The 17554-nt window shown below is 38.7% G+C and overlaps 1 protein-coding gene across 1 annotated transcript; it reads right to left on the reverse strand.

The window, feature by feature from the left end:
- Nucleotides 1-1269: 1269 nt before the first annotated feature.
- Nucleotides 1270-2013, reverse strand: LOC134291070 (uncharacterized). Its single transcript, XM_062858353.1, has one exon. The coding sequence runs from the start codon at nt 2011-2013 to the stop codon at nt 1270-1272; it is 744 nt and encodes a 247-aa protein (XP_062714337.1).
- Nucleotides 2014-17554: the final 15541 nt, after the last annotated feature.

The following is a 17554-nucleotide window of genomic DNA, read 5'->3' on the forward strand; positions in this document are numbered from 1 at the left end:
GATAACTGCAACATGTTTACGTTTCACCTACCGAATGAAATTCGTTAACTGCAACGACTGACAGACGTCAAAGACTTGTCAGTTTGTCTGAAAGTGATCTAAAATGCATTCAAAAGTGCATCGCTTTGCAGCTGTCGTCTGCTTTGACAGAAATTTGACGGATAGCGGTGCGATAACTGCAAAACTGTTGCACTTATCGGACTTGCAGTTAAAAAGCATTGCAGTTAAAGCGTTTGCACCGAGCGAACGTCTACTGTATAAGTTAGGTTGAAAAGCGAACCCGCAGACGAACCTATATTAAGGGCGGACGGGACGGTCGAGGAAATATCCGCCATTGCTCTGTTTCTACTAAGATGGTAATCTCAGATTCTACTTCATATAATGGAACAAAAATCTATCATTGTGTATGCTCACTTGCAGTGCATATGCTGATTGTTTTTCAGCCTCATCTGTGCGATAGAAATCGAGATTACCATCTCCAAAATCGCGAGGCAAATTGTTAGAAAGAGAGGGAAGATAGGAAAAATAACACAGCGTCCCGATTCACCTTAAAAGTCATTTCAGTGTTCAGTCCAGTCCATATGTTAAAGATGGCTCTACGTCAAAGATAAAGTTTGTCAATCGCATTTGATTCGATTGTGGTCGAAGGCAAGTTCACATGAGAGAAGAGGAGAAAACTCCCCTAAATGCAAATACAGCAAGAATAGTGTTGAATTCATCGACTGATTTACGGTAATCTGACCTGCATCTTTCCGGGTTGGCCTACATTTGTATTTCTCTCGTCGCACTCTACACACCTAGCCTGCCATATCTCTTGGACCCCTGCTTGGACCTGCAGTTCTTAGGACATCTGGTTCACCACTGATTTAAACATGTTATTGACTTTAAATTGATGTTTCAACTTATTCACTTTTTTTCTCTTTGCTTTCCTTTGCATCAAAAAAGTCACAAACATCAACAAAACAAAGCACGGAAAAAATCTTAAACTGAATAAATCTGGTGTTTGATTTGAATAGGTCGAAGTTGCATATAGGAATCACAGCAAACATACGACCTATTCAAATCGAACACCAGAAATAATTAAAATTTCACGGAAAAATAATGTTTCGGAAAAGTGAATGGTTCAAACGTAAGAAAAACAGTTTAATATATTGTTACATAAAAATCCAATGTAAATGTATAGTATAGCGAACCATATCATTACAATACACTTTATTGTAGCTGGTACACTGTATGGTGCAGGAATGGTTTTCACTATACATTCTATGGTTAGTTTTTATCCGGGGTGTTTGACGCCCACTTCCTTAGGGGAAAACACCTCTTTTTCAATGCTACCGCAACGCTTGTTTTTAATTTCTTCAGCTCTGAAACATTTGGCGCTCCGAGCATCAGGTTGTCTACGTAGAAACAGTTCTCGATGGCGTCGGCCACTTGAGGGCTTGTTTCTCGTTCTTCTACTGCTACTTGCTTCAGTGCTCGGCATGCTAGGAAGGATGAGGATGCTTCTCCATATGTAACTGTGGTTAGACGGTATGCACGTATTGGCAGACTTTGATCCTTCCTGTATAGGATGCATTGGAACCAAGTATCTGGTTCCGCTACCTTCACTTGGCGGTACATTTTTTCTACGTCTGCCATTAATACTATGTTGTGCCCGCGAAAGTCGATTAGCACATCATTTAGGTCTCGCTGAACGTTAGGTCCAACGATTTGTACGTCGTTAAGTGATACTCCACTGGTGGTTTTTGCACTGGCGTCAAATACCACTCTTAGTTTGGTTGACGTTGAGTCAGGCTTCTCTACGCAACTGTGAGGGATAAAGTATCTTACGTTGTGGAGTTCTTCCGCTGCGATGGGCTCCATATGGCCCATTTCAATGTATTCTTCCATGAATTTGCGATATTCCGTGTATTTCTTTTTATCAATGGATAGTCTGGTTTCAAGGGCCAGATATCTTCTTCTTGCTTGTTCAAAGGAATGTCCCAGTTGTTGGTGATCGCTTCTAAACGGCATCCTGACTACGTATCTGCCTTCTGAGTCTACGATTGTATTATTGATAAAGTGTTCTTCGGCTTCTTCATCGAGGTTTTTCGGTGCTTCCGTCTCTCTCCCTAGTTCTTCGATTTTCCAGAACTGCTTAAAGAGTTCGTTGTTAGTTTCTCCTTCCCTGGGCTCTTCCTCGACTTTAGCGCATGTCAGCGCCGTTGTTCTACAGGATTCTGTGAGGACTCCCAATGAGGATTCTTGGAATGTGGGGCCTCTTCCCACGCGTAGTTGATTGGTTCCTAGTATTTGGTAGAAAACCCTCGCTCCGAGTAGTATGTCTATCTGACTGCAGAGATTAAAGTCTGGATCTGCTAGGGGAATGTTTTCTGGAATGTCTAATTCACTGAGCGGTATTGTGTAAATCGGCTGGTGATCAACTATTTTTCGGACGACTGCTAGCTCAATGTCCATAAATACTTCTCTATGTTGTGAGCAGATTCTGCCTTATTGCTTTTAGGTTCCCACTGACGCTTGCTTTTTAATTTGAATGATTTTAGCTATCTCCACCTTAGATTCAATATAGTATTCACATGAACCGGAAAATAAGTATCGAAATAATTTACTAAATATTTTGCAAAGTCATGCGATGTTTGATCTGTTTGTCTCGTATACTATGATGAAGAAAACTGACGAATTTCAACACGAAAGTTACGATATCTTTAGAAAATAATCGCTAAATTCATAGATGACCAACTGGTAGAACGGCCGGCCGTTTGCTGTGCTGGTTCAATACGTCCGGCAAATTTTAATCAGCCTTATGTGATTCTGCCTTTTGTGATGCCGCCTTTCGTGTTTCCGCCTAACGTACACGGTAAAAAATCTGCACTGTGATATAAACTGATTGGCACTTGATTTCGCACTACTGTTCAATCAGTTTGTTATCAATCACATATCATTTGACAAAGAACATCCAATGCCTCTTCAATTTTAATGTAACTTCACATCAATTCGTTGTTGACAATGTTTTGATTTCAAAACTAAAATTTAAAAAAAAAATGTGTACAACCGCACCCAGATTCGATACCAGGACCTTTAGAGTCACGATCAACTATTTTACCACTACACTGCTTCACATCTGTTAGAGAGGTGCGAATCGAAGCGAAGCACTTTCTACCGCCTGTCATCTATGTTTACTTTCATGCCCAAAACAGTCATTACCAAATCAACAACTTTTCACTTTGGATCGTATTGCTTTTTACAGTAGTGCAAATCGAAGGGATTTTCTGTTGATTTCTCTGGTGGGTTTGTTTTGATCCTCAAATCAACACTGACAGCATTGCGATCTCAAAGGAAAAGCACTTCTGATCATGTTGATTACGACATTGAATAGTTAAGGGATTTTTCCGTTACATCTAGCGTGCAGAATTTTTACCGTGTAGGATAGCCTATCTCCGTTCTTTGTAGGCTCGATTCCATTATTTTTTAAGAATTCTTATTTATTAATAGTATTAACATGTACCTCGAAATAGATAAAATATTGGGGAAAGAGCAAACATTTTTCAGTCATCTCATCTGACGTGAGAAAAAAGTTTCTACAGTATATCAAACAATTGTCCGTACAGCAATTTTTTTAGTAAAATAATTTTTCATTCAAATGTTCATAACTTTTTTATACGTCAATCAAAAACGCTGAAATTTTGACCAATCATGAATCATATATTAAAGCTCCATTGGTAAAATTTTGAGAGATATCAAATATAGAACTTTTAGAAAAACTTATAGGATTTTTGAACACATTTTTAAAACATTTTATCTCAGTATGTAGTCAATGAAACTTTTTTGTGTGTTACAGCTGATACCTAAGGTTTTCATATGCAGCTACTTTTGAGGTTTTATATTCACTACAAAAAATATGAAAAATGTGCTTATGTAGTTGACGATGTTGTAAAATTTACCATATTTTGCACATATAATCTGCCAAACGTTTTCCACCAATAAAAGTGCTCTAACTGAACGAAAAATACATAGGACCTACTCTTCATGTGTAGTTTAGTAGTTCCTGTATAAAAATATTGCATTACGAGAGTTTAAAAACGTTGAAAACACTTGGCACTTTTATTGATCAAAATATGATAAATTTCCAAATAACACTCTGAACATATACAGATTTTTCATATTTTTTGTAGTGAATATAAAACCTCAAATGAAGCTGCATATGAAAGCCTTAGGTATAAGCTGTATCACAAAAAATGGAAAAAGTTTCATCGAGTACATATTGAGATGTTTTAAAAAATGCGTTCAAAAATCTTATAAGTTTTACTAAAAGTTCTATCACTTTCAGAAAACTTTTTCGATCTCGCTCAAAATTTACCAATGAAGCTTTAATATATGGCTTATGATTGACCAAAATTTCAGCGTATTTGATTGATGTACAAAAAAGTTATGATCATTTGAATTAAAAATTATTTCAACCAAAAAACTGTTGTACTGCCAATTGTTTGATACACTGTATAAGACTAACAATATTTTAGAGGCTCTTACTTTATGACTTTATTATAGATTGGAAAGATTACCCGATGAGCTACCATGGTTGGTTCCAACTTCCGCAAATGATCAAAATTTTAAGATACACGCAATTACTATCATCGTGTCGCTAACTGATAAAAAAATCAGTCATAAGTGTCGCAAGCTATCTTCTAAGCAATCGTTTTTTTTTTTAAGACGCTGGGAACTAGTGATGTACCGAATATTCGGGCCGAATATCAGCCTTTTTTCGATTTTACCGAATATTCGTTTAGCCGAATATTTTTTTTTTTTTTTTTTCATAGTGATTACGGCGGTAGCACGCTGTGCTTATGTTCTAACACCGCACCCTTTCCCTACGTTTGCTTCTATGAGCCTCTATTTTTGTTTCAACACACAGAAGTACGTAGGCATATCGTGGCCCAAGTCGACACTGTTTTGGCCTGCGTTGAACAAAAATAGTTTTAATAAAAGTTTCCCCTTTTTTTCTTTTTGTCAATAGGGTCCTAAAATTAAAGACGAAATCTCGCTTATATTTAATAATACGATCAAGCATGGTATTCTAATCGGAATTATACTTTACTCGAACTTGAAAAACAAAGGAATAATGAGAAAATTCAAAATAAGTAAAATGGTAAATAGTTCTACTTTGACATTTGAGGTCAACCTTGTGTGACTGAGCTCGACATTTTTCGCACTGGGATTTCAAAAATGTTCCTATCTGACATACACGGTGAAAAAAACTCACTCAAAGTATGTGTTATAAGCTAGGGACGAGACAAAAGCCTAAAAAAATAAAAATTATATATTTTCAACTATGGTTAATAAAAACGTCAAAAAATGAGTAAATATGTACTCTTGAACCATATACTGTGGTTTAAAACAAGAATCCCGATAGGACTTTAGGAGCCTATTGTTTTTTTTTTGTAGTATGGTCCATGTATTTAGTTAGGTTCTTGTCAATTTGTCAGTTATTCGAAGTAGATCTCCAAAATGTAGTCAATAAGTCAATTAAGTCATTCTGATCTGTTCTATCATAGCAGCTTTAGTCTTTGCTTTATTGAAGTGTAGTTTTATTGGAAATATGCTGAATATCGTTATTAAAAAGAGACGTCTGGAGCTGTGTCCTGCTTGTTCCGTCATGCACATACTACATATTAAAAAATGAATATTAATGCTGTCTAGCGCATTGTTTCCTATCGGCTATTATTGTAGTATAGTCCCAACTGCAAGCTTTTTTTCCAATCTTAGCGTCAATTGTCTTCTAGTTACTTCTAGACAGATTCATCGAATCAGTCGAACCCGCATGTTAAAATACAGTCGATTCTGTGTCAAATTGTTTTTTTTTTTGATATTTACTTCTCTGTGTTCATCTCTTGTGTCCTCAAAATGTCATCGGTCCAAAACCCACAGAAACATGTAACTGAACTTCTAACACTTTTTCTGTTGGTGTCATAACATCATCTAAGAGATAAACAAAAATTGCTTGTCAACTATTATGTATTCATCCCCCTACAAATACTATGAAAAATATTCAAATTCGTTCTGTCCTATCGGTCCTATCAAGATAAACCATGTCATTTTCTCATGCGTGGCCTAGAAATGTCAACCTAGTCATACAAAAGTAACGTTGTTCAGTTAATAAAAAGCAGTCAGTTTTTTGTCCAGTCCAAACTGTCACGTCAAGTGTTCGCACGTTAGCTTCGAATCTATCAGCACAATTAAGTGCTGCAAATCTCCTTCCCACTATTAATTTTTTGGTTGATTTTAATTGCTTTATTTAAATAAAATATAATAAAGTATAACATTGTAGAAATTCGAAAAAGCGACTATGACATTAATAAATTACTAATCAAAATCAACCAAGAAACGTGGGAAATAGAGCCCAAACAACATTTTGAAGTCAGCTGGCTGTAAAAGGTTCCAAAACCAGTCACAAATCCTATAAAACTTTTATTAGGATTTGTAACGATCATCAAAACCTTCTCAAATCCAACCGATTTGGAACTATTGCTTGGGAATAGACTCTACTGAGCCCTGGCGGTTCCTCCGTGTTTATCGAGCATGTCTGATGCATATGATCAGCCATACTCCATCTGCAGCAGCCGGTTCGTGATGAACCGTTGGAGGCGCATTAAAGTGTTAAAAAGGTGATATGTTTCACTAAAGAACACTACATTACTGAAATATACACGATTGGAGTGTTGGGTTCGGTAAACTAATCGATTACTTAATTAATGACCGAGACTTGTGATTCGGATTAAACGATAGTAATAAAACGCGCGTCCGTCCGGGTGTGCAGTCAGAAGGTAAACTGATTTTATTTTTTATTTTTCGTCAAACATACCGTAGACTACATTTTCACTTAACTATATCACTTAATAACTATATTCTATTATATCTCAAAGATCTAAAATATTTTCTCAAATTTGTTCTAGACATGGTCAAACTAATAGATGCACAGTGCTGATTATAAAGGTTCATCATTCGATTCAAAGGACCAAATTTTGCATAATCTGTTCTATGTTTGTTTAGAGCAAATATATTACGACCTCTCAATAGTCTAGCAGGAGCATAGAAATTTATACATGATAGTAAGTTGGCGGAGTCGATGCGTTGAGATATTAAATCATTTATAAACGAAACCATGGCAAATTCGCGACGCTCCTTCAAAGTTTGAATATCTATAAGCATGCATCTAGCTTCATATGAAGGCAGTGGAAATGTTGACCAACCTAACTTGCGTAAGGCATATAGGAGGAACTGCTTTTGTATTGATTCGATTCGATCCTCATGTGTTACCATGTAGGGAGACCATACTATGCTACAGTATTCTAGAACTGATCTTACATAAGCGACGTACAATGTTTTTATCGTGTATGGGTCCTGAAAGTTGTAGCTAAAACGCTTAATGAAGCTTAACATATTAGTTGCTTTATGAGTGATAGCGTTATAATGATCGGTGAAAGTTAATTTAGAATCTAAGATAACACCTAAATCTCTAATTCTATTGCACTTTCCAACTTCTTGGTTTCCTAAAGATACAATTATTGGTGGTGTACTATGTTTTCTGCTGTACGTAATTGAATTACATTTTTTCACGTTTAACTGCAGCAGGCTTTTACTACACCATTGGTCAAATATCCGTATTTCTCTCAAAAAACATTCTCTGTCTTCTTCATTTTTTATTTCAATAAAGAGTTTCATATCATCAGCGTATATAAGGATTTTGAGATGCTTTAGAATATACGTGATATCATTTACAAACAATATGAAAAGCAAAGGTCCTAAATGTGAGCCTTGGGGAACTCCTGATGATACGTTGATAGGTTCTGACTTCTTCCCCTCAAATCTTACTATCTGTAATCGGTCAGTTAAGTACGATTCGATCCATTTAAGTAGTCTAGACTCGATTCCCATTTTATCAAGCTTAAAAATCAACATTGGAATGTCAAGTCTGTCGAACGCCTTACTGAAATCGGTGTAAAGTGATTCAACATAGTTACCTCTGTCCATTGCACATAAGGTGTAATTAACAAATTCTAACAAGTTTGTTGTAGTCGACCGACCTTTGAAAAATCCATGTTGTGCATTTGTAATTCTTAGTTTGATTTGATTAAACACACATCTATTTATAATAGATTCAAATAGTTTTGGTATGCATGAGATAATGGCAATCCCACGATAATTACGAACATCGGATTTTTTACCAGATTTGTAGATGGGTATAAGGAAAGATTTTTTCCATCCTTTCGGAAACTTTCCAGTTTCAAGTGACATGTTGTAAAGCCAAAATAATGGAGCCGCAAATTCAGTTGCCAGGTTTTTCAGAAGAACCGGCGGGATTCCATCCGGCCCTGGACCTTTGTTCGGATCTAAGTCTTTTAGACCGGTTAAAATATCTTGTAACATGATTTGATTGATTCCGATGTTGCTGGTAAAGTCAGGAAAGTGGGAGAAATATTCATAGTCGCGATCGGCATCAGAAAATGTACTATAAGTTTCTTGGAAATAGGTTGCAAAAAGATTGCAAATTTCATCGGAATTTTCTGCCATTTTATCATCTAACGACATTTTTGATGGAAAATTGCTCGACTTCAACTTAGTTTTAGCATAACTGAAGAAGTTCCTGGGACAGGATTTTATTTCATTCTCGGTTTTTCTGTTGTACTCTTCAAGAGCAGTGGATATGGCTAGATTAAGTTGATTGCAAATGCTTAAATATTTTTCAATGTTTTCTTGACTTTTGTGTCGTCGGTATACTTTGTGAGCTTTTTGTTTCCGATTTTTCAAGTTAATAATTTGCCTGTTGAACCAGACTGGATTTTTAGAACCATTATTTCGTCGTTTTCTCCTTAGTGGAACTTCCGAATTAATTATTTCCGACAAAATGCTATAAAAGGCCTCAACAGCATATTCTACATCTGGATTTCTTAAAACAGATTGCCAATTAGTTCTATTAAGTTGAAGTCTAATATTTTCATAATTGGCTTTACTATAATCATATACATCCTCATAGTCACAATTATTTGAGTTAACGTTCATATGGATAAAAACGGAATACTCGATAGCGGTATGGAACACCTCGTTTTTCCATAATGGAAAGGGAGCTTCTTCCACACAGAAGTCCTCAAGGATGTTAGTTAATAAAAAGTCTAGATATCGATTTTGCTGATTTTTTACATGATTAATTTGGTTTAAACCTAAACAAGCAGTTTTTTCAAAAATCAACTGTAACGTTTCATTTTCACCTACAACTGGTAATAAAATACATTCATTTTCAGAATCTGATATGAAATCTACGTCACGTTGATTGAAATCGCCATAAATATGCACTTTGAATTCCGGAGGAAATTGTGAAATAATTTCTTCAGCAGCTAGGAAGAACATTTCATATGTTGATTTACAAGCTTGATCAGGTGGGAAATATACCGATGCAAAAATATGAGTTTCGCCGGCGATTTGTGTTTTAGCCCAAACTTGTTCGAATTCTTTAAACTTAGTAGAAGTAACAAGCTCTGAATTGAATTTTGAGGAAATTGCTACGAGAACACCGCCACCAGACATTCTATGGGTAAGAGTTAAATCTCGATCGTCTCTATAAACATTAAAATCATTACCAAAAACTTCTTCACTTTTAACGCTATCATTCCAACTGGTTTCAGTACCCAAAACAACCGAGAAGGATGAACTCAAAATTTGTTTGTGAATTTCATTAACTTTTTTTGCGCTTTTCATGCGATTGAAATTCTGGCAATAAACTAAAATTTCAATGGCACTTGTTTTTGAAGTAATTTTTGGTAATTCGTTCGTTTGTGCAATATCACTTAAAATTAAAAAATTATTACCAGGCGCTTCTGGGTCGTCTGCTTCTTCCTCCGTAGATTGTGTCAAATTGGGTAAACAAGAATTGCATCCTACATCCTCAGATTGCGTCGATTCAGCTAAAAACCCGGCTGGGTACAGGAGCACGACGCACAGTGGTTTTTGACGGATGGCCTTGGCGGCGGTCCGATCGTCCAATTACAAGATGATTCACGGATTCGTTGTACAATATCCCGATCAGCTGGGTAGGGGTTCAATGTTTCGCCACGCTGAAATTGGATGCCCCTCTGGTTTCTATCGTAAGCCGGGGTTCGAGTTTCTCCACTTTGATATTGTACGGGCCTTCTAGAGTGCATTGCATCGCGAGCCGAACAACACGGTGGTTTGGAAAACCTCTGCTTTGCTTCCGCCAGAAGAATTCTATCTGGTGGCAGCAAATTCGCGTTCCGATGTCTGTCGTTGTTTCGGATGGCAGGTACGGAGCGATTTTTTTGATTTTGTGCATTACGTATATTGTTATGGCTTGTTCGCTTTTTACGCTTCCTGGCCTTGTCAGCTTGCTTTTGCTGATTTAGACGATTCGACTGACGCTTGTCGTAGTCGGTCCAATCAGCTTTCCATATATTTTTTGAACCAAGTAAGCGCCAGCCGGACTTGTCTTCTTTGACGGTATTTGATGAGTAACCGGACTTGTCGTGTGTAACTGCATTTAATTCAGCGTGTAGACTGGTGGATTGATTGAGAGAGGAGTTCAAAGTTTCAATGTCAGCGCTTGTTGTAGGCATCATGTTCGCCGATATTGTTTTCAACTCGCTTAAAATATCGAGTTCAAGCATCGGGTTACTCCGCATAGGCTCCAAAGAAGTGATGTCCAAGGTCAAAGACGACAACTCTCTTATATCTTTGCTCAGAGTCTTGACCTCATCAGATAAACTTGATGCCATCAATTTAACAGCCGTAGATATGTTTAATTTTGACGATTCAAGCGCATTATCAAATAGTGCGGTAATATTATTCATTTGTATCACTGCTGTTCCAGACAGTCAGTGATGTAGCTAGGGGTGGATGCTACAGTTCTCCCCCTTTTTAGTTATAAACACATTTACAATTTTTTATTCAGCAAAACTTAACTGCCGTAAGCATCTCTTTAAACAGTTCAATTTAACGGCTAAACTTAGCTACCGCGAAACAATTGCAAATCGGTGAAACAAGCATACCGGAAACTAATTCAGCTTAAATGTCTTCATGACAAGTTACAGTTCAAACAAACAAACAAACATAAACAAACGAAACTAGTAATATTCAAAGTCAATATCTTTCTTCAGACGCTTAGGTCGCTTAGAACGCCTGACCAACTCCTGTCGGTTCTTCGATGGTGACGAACGGTTCTGCATACGACTTGACGGGCCGGCCTGCGGTTCGACTTGTTCGGGCGGCAAACTTGACGATTCTCGTTGATCTTCCTCTCGTGACACACTTCGTCGGCGCGGAACACTAACCTCCACTTCAGGACCACGAGCTGTGACCCTGTTACGAACGTCCTCGTCACGGTAGATGAAAGACTCGGATGGAAAACCGTAAAATTCGTCTTCGTCGTCGCTAAACCTTTCGTCATCGTCCTCTCTAGATCGTTTTCTTCGTTGAATCCTCTCGCTCCTTCCCAAGACCAAACCTCGGCGCTTCGGGGTGCCAACCAACTTGAGCTGATTGCGGTGAGCAGAGTAAACTCTTCCTCCAACGGAAACCTGAAAAACATTTGAGGAGATACGTTTGAGAAATTTGGCTTCTAACCATCGTCTAATATCCGTAGGTCTGAAATTTTTGTAGTAAACTATATCTCCAGGACGCAACTTGTCAATCCAGTCATGCTTCTTAAACTTAGGACTATGTACAACACACTTATCCACTTCCTTTGGCTTCGTCGAATGATGCTTAAAACTATTCTTTGGATGGATCAAATCCAGCAGCGTCTTTGGCTTAAAACTAAACAAACGTTCGGATGGAAATGTTCTTCCGTCCTCTAAACAAGTATTCCGGTAACCAAACAAGAAGTACGAAACCAGGTCTTCAGTACTTAAACCAGTCATATCCGGATCCAGTAGAAACTTCTTTAAACCTTCCTTGACTACTCGAACCATGCGCTCCGCTTGTCCGTTGCTCGATGGGTTGTACGGTGGACTCTTCATAACCTTCACTCCATGTTTTTCGAAGAAAACTATAAACTCTTTCGAACTAAACGGTGGTCCGCCATCTGTAACAACTACGTCAGGTAACCCAAACCTAGCGAAAACGCTCATAAACTTTGAAATGACTCTCCTGGCATCTGTTCCAAACTTCATGTACTCAACTTCCAACCATTTAGAAAAACTGTCCACAATGACCAGGAAAACCTTGTTGTCGAAGTAGAAGAAGTCTGCATGAATACGTGTAAACGGTTTTGTTGTAGGAATCCAACTGGAACTAGAAACTGGCTTTGCAACTGCATTCATCTGGCAACACACACTACATGTTTTGACGAAACTTTCGATGTCATTGTTCATTCCATACCAGTAAACTGTCATTCTTGCCATCTGCTTGATCTTGGTGATTCCTGAGTGATTCTTGTGCAACAGCTTCAACATCTGCTTTTGTAAACTAGCAGGAATAAACACACGATCCTGGTACAATAAACAACCTTCGACCAGTTCAAGATCTTGATGCTGTGCATAAACGTCCAAAAAACTACGCTCCAACTTCTTCGGCCAACCATGCTTCATGTAGAAAACTATTGTCTGTATAAACTCATCTTGCTTTGACTCACTGGCAATTAAAACATGGTCCAAAGGAAACTCATCGTAAACGTTCAAACTTTTGATAAACTCTCGTTGCAACGAAACTGGAACTTCATCTGGCAAAGGAAACCTTGAGCAAAAGTCTGCATTGCCCATTTTCGCTGACGGTCTGTAAACAATGTCGAAATCGTAGATATTCAGTTCCATTACATATCTCTGCAGACGCGTTACGAACAACGAATTTTTGCCTTCTTTGCCAAATATGCCTATCAACGGTTTGTGATCTGTATACACAGTAAACTTTTTTCCAAACAAAAACTTGTGAAACTTCTTTATGGTACTCACAACGGCCAACGCTTCCAAGTGTAAAATTGGGTAGGACTTCTGCGAGTTAGTTAAACTGAAGGAGGTAAAACTAATGGGCCTCTCTTCTCCATTGATTTCGTGAGCAATCACGCCACCTAACCCATAACTGCTAGCATCTGTTACAACAACAACAGGCTTTTGTGGATCAAAAAACTCAAGTAGCTTTGAAGACAACAAACATTGCTTACTTTCGTTAAACACTCGATGACACTCATCGGTCCAGACAAACTTAACGTCTTTCTTTAGTAAACGATACAAACAGCTTAAACGTGAGGATAGATTTGGGATAAACTTACCGTAGTAATTTATCAAACCAAGAAACGCTTTCAACTCGGTGACGTTATTCGGAACATTAGCTTTCCGAATCGTTTCGACCTTTTCTGGACACGGCAACAAACCTTTATCGGTTAAAATGTGACCCAAAAATGGCAAACTTGTCACAAACCATTTGCATTTCTGCAAATTTACTTTTATGTTGGCTTTAGAAAGTCGTTCCAAAACCAAATAAAGCTTTCTTAAACAATCCTCGTAATCCTCACCAGCTATTAAAACATCGTCTAAGTAGCAATAAACTCCGTCTATGCCTTGCAAAACTTGATCCATGACTCGCTGAAAAATAGCAGCACTTGAAGAAGCACCTTGTGGTAAACGATTATACGAAAACAAACCTTTAATCGTATTAATCACCATAATTTTCCTAGACTTTTTTGATAACATCAACTGTGTATACGCTCCGGCAAGATCTAAGGAACAAAAAACTTTAGCACCGGCTAGTGAAGCAAACATATCCTGTGTCAACGGCAGCGGATAGGTGTTCGGAATGATCACCTTGTTGATCGAAACCTTACAGTCGATAACCATCCTGATACCACCGTCTTTCTTCACTACAACGATCACCGGCGATGCCCACTCGCTTGCATCGATCGGTGTTATGACGCCATCTTTCTCCAAACTGTCCAAATGTTCAACAACCTTGTCCTTTAAACGCAATGGAACGTCATACGCACGTTTGAAAATCGGTGATGCTCCTTTCTTCAACACTAGATCCGCCTCAAAACCTTTGATGGGAGTAAACAAAGACTTATCAAAAACATTGGCAAACTTACCCTTGATATCGTCCACGACACGTTCCTCCGACATCGGCAACGACAGCTGATTCAGGTTTGAACTACTGCCGAACGCACTCCTCCATTCCGGAAAAAAGATGTCCAGCCAATCTCGTCCAAGTAACGGTGTGAACGAGCTCCCACAGCGCAAAACAACAAGTTTGACGATCTTTCGACGTCCGTTCAACTCCACCTGCACTGGAATCTGTCCTTCGACCACCAAACGACTTCCGTTGATCACCGCTAACTTCTTCGTACACTTCTGCATCGGAATATCGGCGAATTCTCCTTCGTAGGTGTCCTTGCTGACTACGGAAACTGCAGCTCCACAGTCTATCTCCATGTCCAGACGAATCCCCTCGACCAACACTGATCGGAAACACGGCTCGTTGATTTTGCCGATGGAAGAGATCATCAAGCACTCCATGTCCTCATCGTCCGAGACAGATCTGTTCAACCGCCGACGTAAACTCTTCGTGTACTCCGTCATCTTCGGTTTTTCTGCAGGAGAATCCACAAACTTCACTGATTTCTTCTCTGAATTCTTACGATCGTAGCAGAAGCGACGCGTGTGACCATCTCTGCCACAGAAACTACAGTGAAACTTCCGTGATCGGGATGAAGAACGATTTCCACGGTTAGACGAAACTGGACTACGGCTTCTGTACCGCTTGCTTGCTCCACGGCTCCGACTCCTACTACGGTATCCACCACGTGAAACTGCTGGCTCTTGTCGCTTTCCGAGCCTGTTTAAAACACTCACTCGACCGGATTCACGAGAAACTAGCTTTCGGTTCGCTCCAGCTAACTCCCTGTTGATGATGATCTTCTCCGCCTTGGCTAGCGTCAAACCTTCCTCATCGAACAAACGCTGTTGAACATCCGGGTCGCGAATTCCACACACAAGCTTGTCGCGGATTGCGATGTCCTTGAACTCGCCAAACTCACACATCTCCGCTTGCAGCTTCACAGCTAGGATGAAATCCTCCGCACTTTCGGTAGAACCTTGGACTCGTTGATAAAACTTGTAACGCTGGATCATGTCGCTCTCTGTCTTGTCATATCGCTTCTTCAACGCATCCGTAATCTCCTTGAATGACACTGTCTTCAAATCCTTTCCGGGAAACAGAAGCTTCAATTCGCTGTACACTTCTTTGCCGCATGCCGCCAAAAACGATGCTTTTTGTTCATTCGGATCCGCCATTTTGTTGTCGATGAAGATCCATTCCATCTGCTCCAGGTACTGGCTAAACGGAATCGTACCGGGCACGTACGGCTCAACATGATTCACTAACGGCATACTGCCAGCAAAAAACAAACGACGAAAACTAGAAAACGATTTGATGAATTATTACACAAAACCAAACTAGATTTTTTTTTCAGTGTAATAATCGAAAAAACTGATCAAAACAAACAGTTGATAAAATAAATGCAAAAACTTAAAAACTTTTTTGCGAAAACTTTTTGTCCAATTTTTCAACAGTTTTGACCCACAGTGCAAACTATGTTGTTACTGTGTCAACATGAAAACTTTCAAACTGTTTTCAAATGATCGTACACAACGACAAACTTTATCAACGAAACGTGAAACAAACAAACAAACCAAACTGTTGTTGTCGCTCAAAACTAGCATAAACTATTTCTGCTTTTTCCTCTGAGCATAAACTATGCAACGATGTCGCACAACAATCTGCGAAACAATTTTTGTTGCGGGGAAACTTTGACGCAACACTGTGTGACAAACTACAATGTTGGATGAAACAAACTATTGGTGATTTGTTGTTGCATGAAGAAGAAGAAGAAGAATGATGGTGTTTTGAAAAAATCCTATCCCTATAACACAGGGGAAGTTTTTAAAATGCCTGTATAAAATCTAAAACAAAATTTAATTAAAAACGGTTTGATGTACGGTGTTAGACTTTGAACGAACTACAAATTAAGTACCTTATCAAGAAAAAAATGGTACATTTAAATTTATACGTTCAATATGTAGTCCGTCCAAAGTCTAACACCGTACATCAAACCGTTTTTAATTAGATTTTGTTTTAGATTTTATACAGGCATTTTAAAAACTTCCCCTGTGTTATAGGGATAGGATTTTTTCAAAACACCATCATTCTTCTTCTTCTTCTTCATGCAACAACAAATCACCAATTCGTACGTGACAAAAATGTTCGGCTGCGACTAAAAGTCGATCGTGTTTACAACACACAAAGCCAGATCACTGTACGGAAACAAAATGAAACACAATTTCTTTGCTTGCTAGGCAGAAGAAAATGGTTCAGAAACTCACTTTGTGCATGCAATTAAAACTCAATTTCTCCGTATATTTCCACTTATCGTAGGGACAAACTTACGGTTTTTGCAGCAAACCTGGGCAAAGTGATGAAACAAACCAACTCCGGCGGTGTAGGTACCGCACAAACTGCTGCTGTTCCCTCCGTCGTCGACGTCGTCGCAAAGGGATGAATGGCTCCTTCGCAGTTGAACTTTCCCCCCAGTGAGAAACACCAAAAATCACCGGAAAACTCGCACTTTTTACACTTCCCGGGACGCGAAACAACTCCACTTCTCGTCGCCACTGAAATATACACGATTGGAGTGTTGGGTTCGGTAAACTAATCGATTACTTAATTAATGACCGAGACTTGTGATTCGGATTAAACGATAGTAATAAAACGCGCGTCCGTCCGGGTGTGCAGTCAGAAGGTAAACTGATTTTATTATTCTTTTGTATCACTGCTGTTCCAGACAGTCAGTGATGTAGCTAGGGGTGGATGCTACAATTACAATAATCAAAATGAAACTCCTTCACTTTAATACCGTCAACCCCTGCGAACTTGGCCAGGGAATATTCGTTTAGCCGAATATTAAATGTATTATTCGGTCGAATAGGCCGAATAATGACTAAACATAGCAACAACACGCTGAATCAAGAATTCAATAAATTGTAAAGTGAATTTTCGGGGCATTTTATTTGAGAAAAGTTACCTTTTCTGTGATGTAAAAACGTTTCTGAAGATCATGGCTATCAAATTGTATTTTCTTGTGAACGATCTTGCCAACCATAATAATTTCATGAGATTTTTAACAAGATAATCGGCCGAATATCTGACCAACTATTCGGCCGAATATACGGCCGAATATTCGTTTCGCCGAATAATAAAATTTGAAGTATTCGGTATTCGGCCGAAGGCCGAATAGTACTATTCGGTACATCACTACTAGGAACGCAAGTAGTAGCAAATTGAAGATTGCTATAAAATGTATGAAAAAAAAAACACCTGTGAAAACGCTGCGCGAATACGTGAGATTATCGGAGAACGTGCCTCATGTTGTCTGGTCGTCGTGGCTTATCGCACCAGACAGCTGATTGATAACAGCTCACAAGAACCGGTTTTTTGCATTACTACGAAACGAGCATGGATAGGTTCGGTTTGAGAAAATTACGCAAAATTGCAGGCTTTATCCCTAATG

Source organism: Aedes albopictus, chromosome 3 (genome assembly GCF_035046485.1).
Source record: "Aedes albopictus strain Foshan chromosome 3, AalbF5, whole genome shotgun sequence".
In the NCBI taxonomy this organism is placed as follows: domain Eukaryota; kingdom Metazoa; phylum Arthropoda; class Insecta; order Diptera; family Culicidae; genus Aedes; species Aedes albopictus.